At 42.1% G+C, this 20,763-nt stretch overlaps 2 protein-coding genes across 4 annotated transcripts in view; one reads left to right on the top strand and one right to left on the bottom strand.

Moving 5' to 3' along the window:
• The window catches only part of PRPF18 (pre-mRNA processing factor 18), a 128,376-nt gene that overhangs the window by 25,779 nt on the left and 81,834 nt on the right, over positions 1-20,763 (top strand). The window lies entirely within an intron of this gene.
• Positions 14,892-20,763, bottom strand: part of BEND7 (BEN domain containing 7) — a 52,962-nt gene continuing 47,090 nt past the window's right edge. For all 3 annotated transcript variants that reach the window (XM_081927838.1, XM_081927837.1, XM_081927839.1), the window contains 2 exons: positions 20,296-20,346; positions 14,892-17,549 (listed from right to left, as the gene is read on the bottom strand). In XM_081927838.1, the coding sequence (XP_081783964.1) occupies positions 17,506-17,549; positions 20,296-20,346 (95 nt within the window). In that variant the 3' untranslated portion in view covers positions 14,892-17,505. The remainder of the gene's footprint in view (positions 17,550-20,295; positions 20,347-20,763) is intronic.

The raw sequence follows: 20,763 nt of genomic DNA on the forward strand, positions 1-20,763 counted from the left end.
AGTTGGAGCCTCCCTCCTCCCTGGCCGGCAGGGAGGGAGGGAGAGGAGCTGCTTCCTTTGAAATTTAAGGGACATCTATCAGTAAGGGACAGCAGCAGGACATGGCCCTGGAATAAGGGACTGTCCCTTCAAATAAGGGACACTTGACAGCTATGGACTCCGCTAACCCAGAAATAGTACCTCGGGTTAAGAACATTGCTTCAGGATGAGAACAGAAATTGTGCAGTTTCAGGTTAAGAACGGACCTCCGGAATGAATTAAGTACGTAACCAGAGGTACCACTGTAGTGGCATTAGTTGCTATTCTCTTTTTGAACATGTTCTTAGCTTGGGATCAAAATGCCTGAAGGAATGCCTGCCTCCAAAGCAGCCTGTGCTTGCTTAGTTCATCAGAGGCCCATCTCCAAGTTCCCCCACTATTGGAAGTGAAGTGGGTGGGGACTGAAGAGAGGGTCTTTTAAATTGTAGCACCACATTTTTGGAATTTTCTCCTTGAGGAAGCTTGCCTGGTGCCTCCTTGGCTATCTTTTCAATACCAGGGGACACCTTTTAAATTTTTTTCCTAGTGTATAATTGTTAAACTGTGATTATTGTATCACTACAGTTTTAAAAGACTGTAATATATATTTATTGTATTGCTGAAATAAATGTTTTACTACATATTATGCCACTGTGATAATATTTATATTGTTGGGTGACACAGAAGCAGAAGAGCGCTGCTTCTGATGGTGGGGTGTCTGTTCCAAGAGGGATCTGAACAGGTGGTAAGCAGACCTCTCTCTTGTAGTCAACAGAAAGTCCTGAAGTAGTGTGTTGCGGGGATCGGGCCAGGGCACCAGTCAACACTCTGCCCCAATCTTTGGGCCCTCCACCTTCTGCCCTGCCCTTTTAGCATTGCTCTACCTATCAGCATTTCCCCTATGCACAAGCAATCGAGTGGTGCTAGCACATTTACAAAGTTAAGAAGGGTCCTGTATGCTTTCAATCTTGAACATTGCTAACAACCTAATGAACAACCTAACCTGTGAGCCAGACACTTGTGTGTACATCAGTTTTACTGCAGCAACCATGGAAATATTTTTGGGGTGCTTCTCTTGGCTTATATTTTCCAACTACTGTGATTCAAAGCAAGACCTTTTACTGGACCCAAGTTGTTCCTGAGTTTGGAATAAGGAAAAATCAGGCAAGGATTGCACTATTCGACTACTGCCATTTATTTTATTAAGAAGTTCCCTTCCCAGCTATTTTACACCAGGGCTGATATTTTACACCAGTGTATACAAACACTTGGTTGCCAGCTGAAAGACTTAAGTTATATTGGTTGCTTATTACTTTATGAGAAGGCTCAGTTTTTTAGCAGCTTGTTCAATAGATCCTGAATCAGATTGCTCACTGAAGAGTTCACTGTTTGACTTTTCTTTCACTCAGTCTGTATAGAGTTCTGTACCAAAATATTTTCTTTCTCTGAAATTGGTCGGCGAGAGTTCCTGCTCCAACCTTTGTTTGGAAGGGAGGAACTTTAGTTGTACCACCAGGTCTGCTGACACCTGATCTGTGGCCTAGCTTTCTTGAGGATTCAAGTCCAGCATTAGCTTCCTGAATTACCATATCAAGTAGCAAGGAAGGGACAGAACTAAAGCAGGTGTCATATTGCAGTCACTGACAGCCATTAAAACATCTGCCTTGCTCTTGTTTTGTACTTTTTTATATAATCACACACAGTTCCCTGCAAACTGCTTGAGAATCTATCTAGTGTTCCTGTAAGCTTAAACCACCTGCTTCAAATGACATTTTAGCAAGTTTTAGTCATTATTTTCTCAATCTTTCTTCACTGTCAAAAATAAAAACAACTCCCCCCTAAACTAACCTGAACAGAAACCTAGGACTTTTAAATATAAAAGCAAATAGTCCCCTCCCCTCTTAAAGGATTTGAGAATGTTGAATCCATTTTCCAAATATGCTAAGATGCTTAACATTTATGAGGGTGGGGTAAGAGAGATGGTTTGGAAATATTACTGCATGATACTATGTTCTGAAACATAATATGTAACAAATTCTTATTTAGGCATTTTCTGACATGATTTTTTTTGTAGGTCTAGCTATTGTTATGACTGTTGACCAATAGTTCTTTTGTTAGGCAGATTGCTGGCTAACAATAAAAGATGGCTGTTGATGTTTCATCAATGGGTGCTAATAGTTAGGAGATGGCCTCCTGATATTTGAAGCAACCTCTCTGGGATTTTTTTGAATGACATACCCCCAACAGAGGGGACGTGGGTGGCGCTGTGGTCTAAACCACAGAGCATAGGGCTTGCCGATCAGATTTGAATCCCTGAGATGGTGAGCCCCCCATTGTTCAGTCCCTCCTCCTGCCAACCTAGCAGTTCAAAAGCACACACACAAAAAAAGTGTAAGTAGATAAATAGGTACCGCTCCGGCAGGAAGGTAAACGGTGTTTCCATGTGCTGCTCTGGTTTGCCAGAAATGGCTTAGTCATGCTGGCCACATGACCCGGAAACTGTACACCGGCTCCCTCGGCCAATACAGTGAGATGAGCGCCGCAACCCCAGAGTCGTCCACGACTGGACCTAATGCTCAGGGGTCCCTTTACCTTTACCCCCAACAGACCTTGCAGAAGGTGTCACCCCTCACAAGGGCTAAGGTTGTGGGTGGGTGGGTGTGAGAGAAAGAGAGAGAACAAGCAGTATCTGCCTTGTAGGACTTCTCTTTCACATTCATTTATGCTCTGCTTTTAGCTTTGCACATCAAGCAAATGTTACAAAGGTACCGTACGTATTCAGTGTTCTATTATCCAAAAGAAATTAAACCAATATTGTTGCCCCTGGAACTTTTTACAGCTCAAAAATTGTGAGACATGCTATTACCTTAATTTGTGAGAAGATTTAAACTGAAACTAAGAGCAACATATTGTAAAAAAAAAAAAAAACTTATTCAGAAAGCATATGCTTAAAAATGGGATTCATTACCTTGCAGTTGTGTTCCTTACAACTTTTGTATAAGGTTTAGTACTGTTAACCTGAATTCTTGTGAAATACAAAGATGATTAAAAGTCTAGAATCAGAAATGGAGTAGGAAAAAGGTGTGGCCTTGACTGAGGGGCAGGGAGAAAGCTTCGGAAAGAAGAGGGGTGTTCCTATGCCATCAGATGGAAGCGCCTGTGTTTAGGAAGGGTTAGGAAAAAGTGGAGGTGTCTGTAACAGTGGGTGGAAGAGGGCTGCTGCCCGAGGGCTTTCCAGCAGGCTCTGCTTAATGTTCTTAATCCTATGCTATACTCTCTTACCTGGGATTAGTTACTCTTATTAGTTGCTTTGCTTACCAGGGGCCCGGTGTTTCTGTGTTATCAACACATATCCTCCTATATGAGTAAATATGTTTCTGTAATATGATCTGTTACTTCAGAAGCATTTTTATTTGCATGCCGCACACTTTAAAAGCACACACAGATGTCCTGAGCAGAGGCAGCGTGACTCTAAAAGTTAAGGAGGATAAGCAAAAGCTACTTGGCACCCCCAACACACACTAACATTTTAAGCTGTTTAACAACTTAAATAAACTTCCTTGATTGGATTTATGCTAATGGATCTCCTGTAGGCATTTCTAATTCATTTACATTTAATTTTAAGGTTGCCTCTGTGTGTGTTCCCAATTCAAACTAATACCATTAACAGATAAAATGAAAGTGTGTCAGAAGCCACAAGATGGCAATAGTTGAAGAGCAATTTGCTTCAAGAAGGAGTTGGATTGTGGATACTACAGTGAGATTACTCCTACTATGTTATTTATATAGTGCCCAACATCTGTAGCCAGAAAGGCACTTTCTGTAATTAAATGTAATTTTATTTTCTGTACTGATGGGAAAAGGAGGAAATGGAGGTGAAGAATCAAAGGTGTGTGGCAGAGCAATGCATAGCACACACATCTCCTTGCAGAGAAGAATATTGGACCAAATATGGTGGACTGAGAAACCCAAATTTTAGGTCCCTTCATGTCCCTATTTTGAACACAAAGTTACTCCTATGTCAGTTCCAAGAAGTACAAAACAGGAAATGGGTATCTAGTGGATGTTTGTATGTTAAAAAGTCTTTAAGGGGCCATCAAATGGATGTTTAGATACTATCTCCAATCCAAGGGCCAGTCTTAAAGTATGGAATGGAATGCAAAACAGTTACTGAAATGTACTTTACCTTGCCTTTGAAAAGTGTTTCAACATTACAGCAATATCAGAATGAAAGGGACAAACTGTTAATAAAATGTGTCTTATAGAATGAATAACACTCAGAAGCACTTGCTTTGAAGATTGTTGTTTTACAATCAAGCAGTATATACATTTTATGAAATAAATACAAATAATCTAGTTTTCCATTCTCCTTTCACACTTTCCCACCCCCCACCCCTGGGTGCTGGTTTCTTTTATTCCTCCTCCCTTGTCCCTTGACATTATCTCCTTCCTCCTATAACAACTTTCCTGTCTTATCCCTCTTTTGAGTAGCTGCTAGGACTTGAATAGCAGCTAGGACTTCCTACTCAGGCAAGACTAAGGTTCCATGTAATTCTCACTTAAATAAGGAGGGAACCCCCCAGAGATGGGAGGGAAGACTAGGCATGGGCAATGCAAAAAACATGCACACATGGATGCATTGAACTGCTGTGCATTCACACAATAAGGGCAACTATTCCCTGGAAGCAGCTGTCCTTCACCCCAACCAAATTTGGATCTGATCATGTCCATGCCAGAAGGGACATTAAAAATATGTATATTTTGTTTTATTTTTCTAAACAACAAAACAGATAATACACACATAAAGAAAAACATGTCTTAACAACAAAATAATATACACCCCAAGGAGCTTTTGATGATAAAGTAAAAAGAAATATCTAAAATCAGGAGTAAATTAACTGGGTACAATTATGAAATTGTAAAATTATAAATGGGATATAAGAAAACAACTTACATTATACAATGTTATATATAATGTGGTGGAGTTGTGCTGAAGTCCATATATTTTGGAAACTAGTGATTACAGAGAGCTGTACACTTAGAAGTATAAATGTGATTGTGGACCCTAAACTATGTATTTTGTCATTTTCTTTCTAATAAATGTAATGCAGTTTTTCTGTGGAAACAGTTAATTATATATATTTTCACATATGGACCGGTTTCCTGAGAACCTGGGTTCAATGAGTGACGAGCAGGGAGAGAGATTCCATCAGGACATGAAAGAGATGGAGACCAGGTATCAGGGTCGCTGGGACGCAGTCATGATGGCTGACTACTGTTGGACTCTGAAGAGAGACCTCCCTGCCTCTGAGCATTCCAGGAGTTCCAAGAAATGGAAGTTCAAGACCTGAAGTTTGAAAAATGGTGAAGCAACATGCAATTTATGTGTATTTACCTTTATCAATGCCCACCATTCAGTCTACAGTAAACCTGACCTGATGGAGAGAAACGGATGCCATTTCCTGATTCAGCAGTGCAAAAATACCCTAAATCAGTTGTAGAAATCTAGACAACATTCAAAAAGTAAAAAATTGTTGCCCAGTTATCTTTGTTCCATTGGGTGATGCTGATCCTTCTGATCTCACCTCTGTTTGGAGGTTGTATTTAATAACAGTCACGTGGGTGGCAAATCCCTTCAAAATATTATTTTATTTGGCAGTGTCTGTAAACAGGAAAGCCTTTCTCCCCCCCTTATTTCCTTCACTGTATAATGTGTTTGTATTCTTATGCCCCATTTATAATTTTACAATTTCAGAATTTCCATACAGTTCTTCCCTTAGATGGTTTTCCTAAAATACTTACAGTTGAAAGAGAGTGGGGAACAAGATGAAGTCAAGAAAACAGACAGAATGTGCACCTATTCAGCCACATGTGCATAGGCATCAGCCTTCAGCTCGTAGAGCCTTGTATCTCCCGAAGAACCCAGATTTTACAGAGTTCTAAAATGGGGGGGGGGGTTGATGGATACAAAACATGGGTGATAAGGCAACATAAATGGCAACAGGAGATCAAACATCTGAAAAGGGCATTAGTTTCAGGAGGCTAGGGAGTAACGTAATATGATGTTCTGGAAAGGAGTTCCTGGCCTAAGTGACAGCAAAAAAACCTCCACACCAGACAGCTCTGGGTGCTGAGCTAGAGGAAAATAAGTCAAAAGCAGAAAATAACGGCCAAGATGGGCCATGGATGGGTCACGGGTTTAAGGGGAAGGATGAGGAGTTTGTGATAGATGTGGGAGTGGACAGGAAGCCAGATTTAATGGATTCAAGGACGGGTGTCCCAAGGTCTAAGTAACAATATTGGTGATTAATTTTGGTGGCAGAGTTCTGGACAGGGATGAGGGCTTTTTGTGAGAGGTAAGGATATCCTACAGAGCTCTCAGCACCCCCACAGAACTGCAGTTCCCAAAGTTCTGTGCAGGAAGTGTGCATAAACCAGTTCTAGTTTGTGAAGATGTACCGCTAGAGTTGGCATTGCCTAATTAAAGCCATTTGCTGCCAGAAAGGCAAGATGGAGCAAAGCCACCTACCATCACTTATTACCTAAGGATAGTAATGTATGCAGAATAGTGTTGCTGATTATCTTAATTGGTACTGAGTTAATAGCTATATAAGAGAACTACACCTTGGGCAATTGCTAACTGTAATGGTTTGAAGATGTGCTTACCATCAACACAAGTGCAGTGATTATGCGCTCAGGCAAACTTTCAGTTTTGTTAAGCTCTTACATGTCTTACTGCCATGGCTTGTGCATGCGCATGAAAGCTCATACCAATAACAAACTTAGTTTGTTTCTAAGGTGCTACTGGAAGGAATTTTTAAAATTTTGTTTCAACTATGGCAGACCAACACGGCTACCTACCTGTATACCACACCATTAATGTATGTGGTGGTTTGCAAAGTAACGTAAGTAAAGACATATGTCCTTGCTCCAAGTAACATGCAAACTACAAATGTTTGCTGTGTGTGAGAAAAGGAAGAGGCATAGACACCATGGGTACAAAGGGTGCATAGGGAACAGGCTCAGTTTTCTAAACCTAATTCAGGTATTTTCATTAAACGCTAAGAACAGCTTTCAGGGAGGAATGTATCACTACTAAAGTGAATTCACCCTAGGACACAGAATCTTTGAGGATGCAACAAGATTGTTGAAGATCTCTCTCCTCTCACTCCCCCCCCTCCCCGCTGTTGCCCCTTTTAATGTTCAGGACCAAACCAGGCTGTCAACCAGGCTGAGCCAGTATACATATTGAAGCCAAAGCAAACAACAGAGTGCAAGAGATCCACCAGATCAGGCCAGTGACCCACTAGATCTCTATGGGAAGTCTGCAAGCGGGACCTGAGCGCAGCAGTACTCTCCCAATTTGTGATTTCAGCAGCTGGTATTCAGAGGCATATGGCCTCTAACAGCGGAAGTAGAACTGAGCCATAACCTCCATGACTTTGTGTCTATTCCTCTTTTAAAGCCGTCCCAGTTGGTAGCTGTTTCTACAATTTGTGGGAGCAAATGCCATAGTTTAACTTTGTGTTGTGCAAGTAAGTTCCTTGTTCTGTCCGTCTTGGATTTTCCAATGTTCAGTTTCATTGTATCACCTCAGGTTCTAGTACTATGAGAAGGAGAAAAACCTCTCCCTGTTTGCTTTCTCCTCAACATACAAGTCTTACATACCATCTTTCCCCGAAAATAAGACATCCCCCCAAAATAAGACCTACTTCCACTTTTGCCTCTCGCTGTAATATAAGGCCTCCCCGGAATATAAGGCCCCCGAAGCTACCGTAAGGCGCCTGACTCCTCTGGGCCGTAGCGGCGGGACCATAACCACCTCGCAGCTCACTGTTTGGCCGCAGCACAGCCGGAGCTGTTCAGGCAGTGCAAGGTCCCTTTAAATCAGAGCCCGTGCTGCCGCCAGGTCAAGCTGCCGCCTGCTGCTTGCTCTGCCCTGACGGAGTCTGGCAGACTCACAATTAGACAATAAATGTGTACCGTATTCTTCTTCATGGAAAAATAAGACGTCCCCTGATAATAAGACCTAGCGCATCTTTGGGAACAAAAAACAATATAAGACACTGTCTTATTTTCAGGGAAACGGTAGCATTATCATGTCCTCCCCACCACAATTACTTGCCCCTTTCCAGAACCCTTTCCAGCTCTACAGTAGCCTTTTTGAGGGGAGGCAGCCTGAACTGTACATGGTAGCAGCAATATCAAAGGAGACTGGTAAATATTTCCTGATGTATTTATTCCTGTTTCTGTCAGCTGAAGTAGCTTTTGTATTTATACCCAACAATTAGTAGTAGTTGTAGTAGTATTAGTAGGCTACTGCCCTTCATCTACAGATCTCAGGATGGTTCCCAACATAATAAAAATATAAAATAAAAGTACAAAATACATAATAAAAAACAAGAAACAAACAACCCCCCTCTCACAATCACATTTAAATGGCCACAGAATCTTTAATGAGCCAAAGGCCTGATTGAAGAGGAACTGTTTTTGCCTGCCGCCTAAAGGTGAAGGCGCCAGGTGATCCTGGGGAGAGCATTCTGCAAGCAGGGGGCCACTGCAGACAAAGTGTGTTCTCGTGTTGTCACCCTCCAGACCTCTCTGGAGAGGGCACACGAGGAAGGGCCTCAGATTATGATTGCAGGTTCTGAGTCGGTTCCTAGGGGGGGAGGCGGTCCTTGAGGTATTGCAGTCCTGAGCCATTTAGGGCTTTATAGATCATAACCAGCACTTTTATTTGGGCCCAGAAACTGATTGGCAGCAACTGCAGTCAGACCAGGATTGGTGTAATATGCTCAAACCACCTTACCCCTGTGAGTGAGCTGGCAGTTGAATTCTGCACCGGGTGGAAGTTTCCGAAGGCAGCTCCATTGCAGTCATCCAACCTAGAGCTTACCAGAGCATCGATGGCAAAAGTTAGGCCATCCCTGTCCAGATAGGGCACAGCTGGGCCACAAGCCCAGCTGATGGAAGGCATGCCACGCCGCTGAGGCCACCTGAGCCTCGAGCAATAGCAATGGACCCGGAAGTGGTCCAGAGCTACCTACCTGCTTCTTCATTGAGTGTGTAACCCCATGAAGAGCAGTCAGCCTCCCAGCCATCCAGTCTAGGGAACCACCCACTTGTTTTGTGTAGAGATTGTGCTTATTTTCACTATATTGAGTGTCTTATACACTGCACAAAGACAGTTGTAATGAAGCAGTATGGCAATTTTTGATTTAAAAATAAAAAATGTTCACTGGAATGCATTGGTTCTCTCCAATTGGCCACAGCAGTGTATTATTTCAAAACCGAGAGGTTGCCTTCACAGTGGTCTTGAGGGCTCATCCCCAAATGGGCAAACAGAAAAGTGTGTGACCATTTTTGTCTTTTAGGGAAAAGATGGTGGGTCAAAACACACACTTTTAATTATTACATATTAAACGTATTAGTCACTTGTCACCTAAATGATGGAGGTGGGGGGATAGATAATACTTTAATATTCCATACCCTTAACAGTGATAGAAAACATTAGCAGCACACTAACAATAAATAACACTCCCATCCACTCACTAGCATATAGAAACTCGGCAGTGACACCCCTTCCCTAATTCCAAAATCATTCATGTCAGGTCATATATATTTTTAATCACCCTGCCCAGAAGTGGCAAAAGTGAGAAGACACTGCAGGGGAGGATGGCACCCTGGCTGGCCACAATCCATCAAGTACAAGTGTGTAAGCATTGCAGGAGGACAGGAACTAGTTTGCCAAGTAACGGGCATGGAGCAATGCCAGGAATTTGTTACCTGACATGACCAAAGCAATTATCTCTCTTATCCCCATAGGCTTCTTTAGGGAGTGCTGTATTTTACTAAACAGCTCAAGTGTTCTTTATGGAGAAAAGCCCTGCTACCTTGCCCTCAATTTTGCCTGAATGAGCCAGGCGTGCCCTTCTGTCATGGCCCCCCAAATACACAAAGCACAGGTTAAGTTTGGTCTGGCAGCCACATGAAGAGATGGCCGCTTCCCCAGATTCCCAGGAGGCATCTAACATCTCCCGCAGCTTCCCTAAAGGTCTTTGCAGACTACCTGGCAAATGTGACCTGTGCTATGATTGGCTGGAAAAGTGTCGGCTGCACTCAATCCAAAGTGGGTAGAAAAGCCTTAAAAATGGACAAAGGACATGTTATTGGCATCTGTCTGTCTTGAGAGACAGTGGTGTGCACTTCCAGGGGTGAAGTCAAACCGCTGCATTAGCAGCACTGAAGTGACCTCCCCAGGGTGCAAGCCTGGGCAAGGTGTCTGGAAACCCTGGGCTGCCCACAAGAACCACCGTCCCCCTGGCCTCGCTGATGTGGTCCAGAAGGAAAGCAGAGCAATATGTCTGCCACAGGCTTCTCTGCAGGAGTTGCCAGGAGGCGGCAGACAAGGTGCCATCTTAGAGACTCTGCTCCAGATTTGTGTAGGGCTTACTCCGCAGCCTTTCCCCCCAAATATATCCTGCAAGGCAGCAGAGGGTTATCAGAATTTTCCTTCTCCCAGATGGGCTCCCTTCCCAGGTTGACGAGACCCAATTGCCCCTCACTGCCATCTACAGCACATGCAGAAACCGCCTTCTTGACTGTTGGACCCATTCTTGGTCTCGCCCACTCCATCTGCCAGAACCTATGTTTGCATGCAGGAGAAGCCCCTAACTCACTGGGGTTTGAGCCTCATTGGCTACCCTCACCTGGTTTAGCCGGCCAGTCGAAACCATTCCTGGGGTGTGGCTGCTGTCACATGATGACAGCTTCTAGGAGCTACAGGTGAGAGCTGAGTGCTGGGTGGGGACCAAAGGTGGACAAACTACCCCAGAAGCAGCAAGTGTCCCTCACTAGAGGTACTACCCTCCCCTAATACCCCAAACGACCATGCAGACCCTTTAAAATGGTCAGTAATCCCTGGCAGCTCACGAGACTAGAAAGCTGTTTGTAAGTAGAAAAATTAAAGTTTGATAGATTTGAACCAACATGCTCCCTTTTACAGTATTTTCCATATCCTGCTTTGTCCAATTGCCCTCCTCTCTTAATAAAACTTCATATACTTGGTGCTGTTAGGGTCTAAATGGTAGGATTCTTGCCAAGTACTTGAATGAAAAAGTGGAGTTTCCCAGGGGAAAGAGGAGTGCTGAACCTCAGGGTGGGGAAGGCAGCTGGATGCCAGCTCTGTTCCCGATAAATTGAGAGGTATTTGGTGAAGTGCAAAGCATACAGTCTTGGGAATCTCTTTGGAAGCAATTGCTTTTGCTCCCAGAATTCACCCTACTTGGGGTTGTAGAGGTTAAAAATGGGGTGGTGGTGGTGGCAGAAGTATTGGATGGTTTGGGTCACAACTGGTCTACCCTGCAAGACAGTTGTGCAAGGAAGGTGCTTCTAGTCTCCCTCTTCTGTTAACATTCATAGTCTCTCTTTCTCCCAGTTTAAGACAGGTGTGATGGACAGCAGAGCCAGACCAGTCAGGTGATGCAGTCCCCCCTGAAATTCCACCAGAGGGCTGGAGCCTCTCTCTGATTGGCTAGTCTGCTAGACACAGAGGTGGGAGGAGCAGCACATTGGGAGAGAGTATAAAAACAGCCATTTCTGAGGGAGAAAGTTAGACAGGGCCAAGGTTCAGGTTGGATCCACTACAACAGGATTTGGCCATATTTTTTGCATGACCTATTTGAGTCTGTAGTCCTTTCTGGCAACAGCCATACAATAATGCATTTATGTATAACCAAAGTCCAAGCAGTTTCAGGAGGGAGTTTTGGAGTGCTTTGTACACTTAACCCTTCATCAGCTGCTTCTCTACTCAGTTTGCCCCCTCAGCTGCTGCCTGCTCTCATTGGACTCCAACACTGTGATTTATTTGTTGTTGGTTATAAGCATGTTGGGCTTTGTTCCATATAGCCTTACACAGCCCAGGGCCCAAATATATGGACTCCTCCCCCGCCCCCTTACTCGCCACCCCATGCATTAAGGTTTGTGAGAGCAGAGCAGCTCCTAGTTCCCTCCAACTCCAGTTTGTGGGGCAGTGGCACATCCTTTGTTATGGCACCCCAGATGTAGAAGTCCCTTGCCACAGAAATTTGGTGGTTCCCAGTGTTCTTTACTTTTAGGCGTTGACTCAAGACACATTTGTTTTATCCAGCTGGTTGAGAGCTGGATTGCTGCTGGGTTGCCTGAAAGTTTGGTTCTCTGTGTTTTGTGTAGTGTATTAGGTACTACCCTGGGAACTTCAGGGTTGAAAGGTGAAATAGAAATTCAAATATTAGTATTGTTTCCCATATTAAATCTGGAATGCTATAGCCTGGCAACAGACATACTACAGGGAGTTATTGCCTATTTATTTTAATTCAAAAATAAACCCTGTCAAGCAGGAGCAAGATTCTATGCCTCAGCCACTAATGTAGTTTCTCTTTCTCAAACCCTGTTCCTTTGATCCCCTCACACATTCTAGTTTTGGTTTTGTGTGGTGTTGCCAGTATCCCAACCATAGTGACTCCTGCTTAATACAGCCACTATTTTTATTTCTTCTAGCTGTGGTGTAATTGAACAGTGGACAAAATGGATACCCATTTCCTTTTTTTGTTAAAAATTATCTGGTTCCTGTTCTCAGCTGCAGACAGATGTTTTCCCCCTACAGATAACTTTTGATAGCTTTTGTAATGTGTTTCTGAGAATGTTCTTCATACCTGGCAGGGGGGTTGGAGAACAGAAACAATCTTTATTTTTAGGATATACAGTTAATCCCAGGAGATGGAGCATCATAACACAGACAGCTATCATGTCGGAACACAAACAGATGCAGCTTCCCAGACACCATTAAGTCCTGAACAGCCAAGGAGGTTCTGCATACACTTTACTACAACGCCAAGCCGTCAGTTTATTGTAACATGTGAAAAAGCATAGGCAAACGAAATACGAATCCCATGTATATTTCTTTTTTAAAAAGGGTCTAAGTTATATAAGGGGGCATTATAACATTTAGTTTAACATATAGATCACATTATTATCTTATACACAAAGGATGAAATCCTGAACACTAGGGAGCAAGTCCCATTTAACTTGATACAACTTCTGCATAAATATTTGTTAAAGTGTTGTTTATTTTGTGGAATTGACACACCCCATATGTTTGCAACACACCCACCCACCCTATTCTTTTGACAGCAGAAAAGGTTTAGTCTCTCCATGGTTGGTGGACTCTTATCCTGGTGTTAACTTGTTTCTGTGCCAATACGCTTTTAAATGCTTAGGAATTTCTGCAATCCATTGTCATCTCTATAAGCATATGACAAAGTGTATGTACAGTGGTACCTCGGGTTAAGTACTTAATTCATTCTGGAGGTCTGTTCTTAACCTGAAACTGTTCTTAAGCTGAAGCACCACTTTAGCTAATGGGGCCTCCTGCTGCCGCCGTGCAATTTCTGTTCTCATCCTGAAGCAAAGTTCTTAACTCGAGGTAATATTTCTGGGTTAGCGGAGTCTGTAACCTGAAGCGTATGTAACCCGAGGTACCACTGTATTACTTTTACATACAATCCTATCCATGTTTACTCACAAGTAAGACCTGCTGATTTCAACAGGCCTTGCTTACAAGCAAGTGACAGGATTGAGGCCTCAATCAGTGCAATAGATAGGGGTAATGCAGAGGCTGATGTACTGAAATATAGTTGCTTTTCTGCAGTGACAATGAAGGCCATTGCAAAGTTTTGTCCAGGAACAGGAATTCAAATGTTCCTTTTGCAGTATGGTCATCAACAGTGATGTAAATAGTCAGAAATAAACCTTGTCACCCTGCCCCTCTTCTTAGAATCTCACCTATTTATTATTCCCCACTATCCAAAGGTAGTGCAAATTTTTATAGTACAGTGGTACTTCTGGTTAAGTATTTAATTTGTTCCGGAGGTCTGTTCTTAACCTGAAACTGTTCTTAACCTGAGGTACCACTTTAGCTAATGGGGCTTCCCGCTGCCGCCGCGCGACTTCTGTTCTCGTCCTGAAGCAAAGTTCTTAACCCGAGGCACTATTTCTGGGTTGGCGGAGTCTGTAACCTGAAGCCTATGTATCCCGAGGTACCACTGTATGGTGTATGCTGCTACTATACAGCACACAAAAATATTCAGAAACTTTTTGAACGTTTGTTAACGCTGCTCCTGTATAGTTGATGGAAGGCTGAGGAACAAGAGGACCAAAGCAACCAGAGTCTGTAGCAAGCAAGAGCTGTTTTCCTAATTGCTCTGACTAACAAATCTGACTCAGATTTTTTAAAACAGAAGTCAAGGGTATCACTTGATCCATTCTGAAGGACTCTTGGTACAAAAGGCTTTCTTGGCTTGCCTCCCTACAGTTTTCTCCTACCAGAGATGGGAAGTGGCACATAGTTTGAATCGCTGACTGACACCCCTGGTCATCCACTTGAAGCCAAGACCACTTGCAGCCTCAAGTCCTTGTGCTTCTGGAGATACTCTTGCAGTCTCCTCCAACCCAGAAATAGTGCCTCGGGTTAAGAACTTTGCTTCAGGACGAGAACAGAAATCGCGCGGCGGCAGCGGGAAGCCCCATTAGCTAAAGTGGTACCTCAGGTTAAGAACAGTTTCAGGTTAAGAACAGACCTCCGGAACAAATTAACAAACGTTCAAAAAGTTTCTGAATATTTTTGTGTGCTGCCTACAGTTATACGAAATGGGCTGGGCCACTACTTTCTCCACTGGTTACCACTGGAAGGAAACAGAACTGTCATGGTTTGGTGGCTGCTAGAGTATTGCTCAAATGTAGTTCAGGCTTTTCGGACAAATTAGTTTGTACCGCAATCTTTTCTGAACTACGGTATGTCTGAAAAGCACATGTGGATACACACACACCAGAGACACTTGTTGAATTAGAGTAATTTATTGTGTGTTTTTTTTTCTGAACTTGACAGATTCCCAGAGATTGATAACACAACACAATCTTATGCACCAATTCACAACTAGTCCCTTGTTGGTTTTATTAAGAACATAGTAATTTAAAAAATAGCTAAATATGTACATATTAATAAAACTTATATACATAAGATTGAGATACTTTTTTTTACCTAAATATGGAATGATTTCCTAATAAAACCTATAAAAAGACTTCTAAAAAAAATCTGAACAGTAGTCACAGTAAGTAGACAAGAATACTATTATTTTTAAGATTTATTAAAAGAATGCTGATTGTTGGTTAACTGTTACTATATGTATGACTTCTTTGTAGATTTACTGGGGAGACTGAGTAGTTCTGTTCAAGAGGGAACAGTCTCTAAATCCTTTCCATCTCTAAGGAGAAAATGTACTTTTTAAAGACTGCAGTGCAAGTCAGGTTTATCTTGTCATCAAGAGAACACAGCCACATTTCAATAATTATATGTGTAATAATGATTACACATTATGTGTAAAATTCCATAAAAGTGTTAAACTGCAGTAGAAGTAGTTATTCAGCCTGAGTTGAACAAACACAAAAGATTCTGTATAAATATCTACAGCAGTGTCTTCTGGTGTGCTTAAGATGACTATGAAATTTTCATTATATAACATTCATTAATCCTTCATTGGAAGTATGACCAAGTACCTTTTCACACACAGACTAGGACAGAAGCCTGATTCTTCAAAAGGTAACAAGAATACATCAACCATAACTTCAGATATTATTTGTGGGCTTTTGTGGTTAATAACCTTAAAGACCAGTGTATAAATTTATGAACACCCATGTCAAAGTTTCCTTTCAAAAGCAGAAATATAAAATAAGCCAAAAATATTTGACGGGGGCAGAACACTTCCATTAGTTTTAACTCTGAGGAATGAGATAAGGAGATCAGTACACAATGGTGATAAATATATACGTTTTGGAAGGAATTTAATATAAATATTAGTTAACTGGCAAGTGATAAGGTGGGATTATATATATATATTAATATAATTTAGGGTTCAGATTTTGTACACTGGCCTCTCTTTCCCAGCAACACCCATGATCCAGGGGATAACAAATATTAATACATCTGATTACAATGGAGTGTGTGGAGCTTGACCCAGAGGATGTTTGGTCATCTATCTGAAATTTCAAATAACAAATCTTTTGTGGAAATTAAGGGGGGTGGTAATTTGCAGATTCTGGGCCAATTTCCTTCATCCTTGGCCTATAATATTCACAGGGAGAAAACTGGGAATCGATTTTTGTTGGCAGATTCACACACCTGCCAAATGAGGAGGAAGTGAATGGGTATGCTCTTTACATATAAGTAATTGTGTGAGCATTTTCACTTCACAAATAGGCCTGAGGATGTGGAGACCCAATATGAGCTAACATTTCCTCTCACTGAAGGGATGAAGATTTATGGAAATCAAGCCTATGGGTAACTATGGAACACCTAGTTTCCATAGTGTAAGTGCAATAAGATTATATACACCCAATCCACTCATGACAGAATTATCCTTAGTTGGGGAAATGTGTGAACTCCTCATGGTCAGGAGGAAGGTGTGATACTATGCTCCTTTGAGTTGAACAAAGGAAACCAGGATACATGTTCCTATATGCACTTCCTTATCACTCATTTCCCCCACTGCTGGACAGATCCTTGAAGAGGCATGAGGAAAGGCATGAGTATTTGTGAAAATCAACACACTCCAAATGTAATGGTATTTCCCCTACATCTCATGCAAATATGACAGAAAAGCCATGTATAAGAGTGTTGGGGAGGCTATTGGCAGCGATAATTATTGAAATAACTTTTTGGGAACTACAAGATGGTGCTGGCACTCAAAAGCCAGGGAGAGAGAGAGAGATGAGGGGGGTTGTTACACCAAATCGTCTGAAAAATAAAATGTCTGAGTAATCTCAGTATTAAGAACAGTTCATTCCACGTTCACCAATACTTGTTCTGGACAAAACACCAGCATCAATATTGGCATCAATTATTGGGACTCTTGTTGTCAAATACCATATTGCAACTTTTTCAGAGAAGAATACTTGGCAATTTACCATCTTTACCCAAGAAGGAAAATCAAAGGCTAAGGAGAGAGGGGGGGGGAAAGGGTCTTCAGAACAGATGACTAATGATTTATTAACTTTGAAGTTTTTTGGTCCTTTGATTTCTGCAGAAGAATCCAATATGAAATGGGGTCCTTTAGAACACCTTTCTAAGGGAGGCCCTTAACTTTGTTAAGGTTTCGATGTTTAATCAAAGATGGAACGAACAGCCAGCCAGCATGCATATACTTATGTGGGGAAATGCAATCATAAAGACAAAATTTGTTCTATTTCAGTGGTTATCAGATTAATTGCACTATATCCTTGCTGAACAAGTCTATTCTGATTAAAATAAGAAACAAGTAATTTTGTGGCTTTGTTACCCTATGTTACAAAAGCATGAACAAACTTAAGATTGAGGCCATGATAGAGAACACAGATATTGAAGTAGCCTGAAAACAGCGCTGGTGTCCTGCTCAAAAGTAAAGACGTCTGGATCTGCTAGTGAAACACTGGTGCAGAATGTGTGGTTTCAAAGAGGTTACCTGAAAAAGAAGAGCTGGGCTTAGGATTTGAAAGGGTGGCTGTATAAAACTGACACACAAGTATTAAAAGTAACCTATGGATTTCAACATTAAAGTAATAAAAGGTGTTGTCTGCAATAGAATTAGAACACTAACAGGATGTCCATAATTTATTTCTTGGTATGTATCTTTATTACAACCCCTGGGAATCACTTATGGAAAGGTATTAATTACTGTGAGAGAAATCTAGTACACAGATTTGGAGAATAAGGGAGAGAACACATGCAAAGGTGTGCATTAAGAGCAACAAGGAATTCATCTAAAAATATTACACACATGGACGGAGAACAAAGCACTTGCATAACAATGCAAGGGAGGGTCTATCAAACATCTGAAATTAATCTGCAAAGTGGAAAGAACAGCACTGCTCTATTGAGGGGTTTTTTCAAAACAATACAGAAAGCACATAAACAGAACTCTCCCATTCCACCCTCCCTACAAATATATATAATTACAATGATCTCCCCTCCCCTGATTGCTCACTTTTATTTGGGGTCACTTAATAATAATTTTATTATTTATATCCCTCCCATCTGGCTCGGTTTCCCTAGCCACTCTGGGGGGCTTACAGAATATAGCACAAATGATAACCCCACCACCACCACACACACATCCTGGAGAGTCATGTCTGGATAACAATATTGGGAGATTGCATGGCATAATATTGTCCCCAATGCTCTTCAACTCTGAAATGAAGCCACTGAGTGTGGCCATTCGGCGTTTGAGGGCAGTGTGTCGTCTGTGCGCTGGGAGTGGTAGCCAATGTTGCTGAAGCCAGAACTGGGATTCAAGATGACTAAGAGATTGGGGAACGGGGTCAAATGTACAAAACAAATTTCAGTAGGGACAAATAGGTTGAGAGAACTGGGTCAGTTTAGTCTGGAAAAGAGGAGACTGAGAGGAGATAGGATAGCCATCTTCAAATATCTCAAAGGTTGTCACAGGGAAGAGGGAACAAGCTTGTTTTCTCCTGCTCTGGAGGGTAAGACTCAAACCAAGGGCTTCAGGTTACAAGGCAGGAGATTCCAACTCAACATTCAGAAAAACTATCTGACAGTAAGAGCTGTTTGGCAGTGGAACAAATCCCACAAGAGGTGGTGGACTCTCCTTCCTTAGGGGTTTTAAAGCAGAAGTTGGATGGTCATCTGTCATGGATGCTTTAGCTGAGATTCCTGCATTGCAGAAGGTTGGACTAGATGACCCTTGGGGACCCTTCCAACTCTACCATTCTATGATTGCCATAACATCTGAGTCAGAAGAGGCTATGTATAATCCTAATCACTGTCCTAGTGATGGACTGGAGGAGGGCTAATAACCCAATGTTGAACCCTGGGAAGATGGAGGAATGGCAGGTAAGTGGATTGGTCAGTTGCATGTTCTGGATGGGGCTGCACTCCTTCTGAAAGAGCGCTTTCAGAGTTTGCGAGTGCTTCTGGATCCATCTTTTTCCCTGAAGGCTCAGGTAGAGGGCCCTTAACCAGCTACAGACATCATCTTTGACAGGCAAAGCCTGGCCATGGTAATTCCATTATGAACTTCCAGACTCAGTTATTGCAGTGTAGGGCTCCATGTAGGGCTTCCCTGGTCTAGATGCTCCAGCGGTGTAAATGCTATGGCTACACTGTTGGTAGGAACAGACAACCACCAGCACAAAGTTTCAGTGCTTAAAAGCTTGCACTGGCTACTCAGAGGCTAACAAGCCAAGTTGTTAACTCACAAGATCCTTAACAACTTGGGTTTAGGATACCTAAAGAACCACTGAGGTCTCTAGGGGAGTTGCTGTTAGTAGTCCCCCATGGCTCTGATGCACAGCCTGATGCACACCAGAACCCATGCATTTGGTGTTGGGGCCCCCATTCTGTGGAACACCCTCTTGGAGGTGATCAAACAGGCCCCCTCCCCACTGAACTTCAGGTGTGTGGTTTAGATTTAATTTTAGCAGACATTTTAAGTAAGCTTCTATGTTTTTATGGCTAATATTAACTGATTTTTCTCCTTATGCACATTTTGCAGAAAGGAGACCAAAGAAATAAGATTTCTACTAATGTGACTGCCTCTTTGTGTCTCACTTATGAACTTTTGATAGTAGAAAAATTAGCAGCACTAAGAAATTGCATGAGATGAAATGGGCACCAGTAAAATACTAAATAAAATTACTAGAGCAATTAAAAGCTGACATATAAAGACTTCGTTAAGGAAGTTGATTATCATGTCTTCTTACATAAATTGCCTTGATTGCTTGATTGGGTGTGGGGAGCAAGACTGAAGAGATCTTTATAATCTCTGTGATCTGAGGACAGATTTATATATTCAGTAGTTACTGAGTACAAAAGCTTTCCCTAGACTTCTGGCTGTTATAAGGTCACATTTTAAATGCTTCTCTGTAATGAAGGACTCCTTGGGTACAGGCACAATGATGTCAGGGAGAAGGGTGTTGTCTGGCCTTCCTGAATTGTAGTGTTTTATGTTCAGTCCCCTGCCTCGTGGAGGAGCCCTTCAACATGGAATAACCTCCACTCCTAGCACTACAGAACAGGCAGTGGAGACAGAGAGTAAGAAAATATGAGGCATATCTAGTGACAAAGGAAAATGTAAGTTTAGGTAAGAGATGTTATATTGTGCAAGGTTATTCCAGACAGCCCAATTCTAATGAGACTATAAGCAAACAAATGGCCAATTTGTTTTTATTAACCAACAGCTTTTTTACCTGTTTGTAGTAGAGAAAGGTCCAGTTTCTCATCACAGTCGGTTGTCTCTACTAAATAAAGATAATACATAAAATATATTATTCTCCATAATACATACAATTAGAATTAAGTAAAACAGTAGAAATAAAATTAAATGGGAAAAGTGGTATGGAAAACAGGCAAGTGTACAGTGGTGCCCCGCAAGACGAATGCCTCGCAAGATGAAAAATCCGCTAGACGAACGGGTTTTCCCTTTTTCAATGCGCTCCGCAAGACAAATTTCCCTATGGGCTTGCTTCGCAAGACGAAAACGTCTTGCGAGTCTTGCAATTTTTTTCGCTCCCCCCCCTTTTTCTAAGCCGCTAATAGCCTTTTAGCCGCTAAGCCGCTAAGCATTTAATAGCGCTAATCCACTACGCCGCTAATAGGGTTGCTTCGCAAGACGAAAAAACCGCTAGACGAAGAGACTCGTGGAACGGATTATTTTC

This window comes from Podarcis melisellensis (assembly GCF_964234715.1).
Source record: "Podarcis melisellensis genome assembly, chromosome: 10".
NCBI classification, from domain to species: domain Eukaryota; kingdom Metazoa; phylum Chordata; class Lepidosauria; order Squamata; family Lacertidae; genus Podarcis; species Podarcis melisellensis.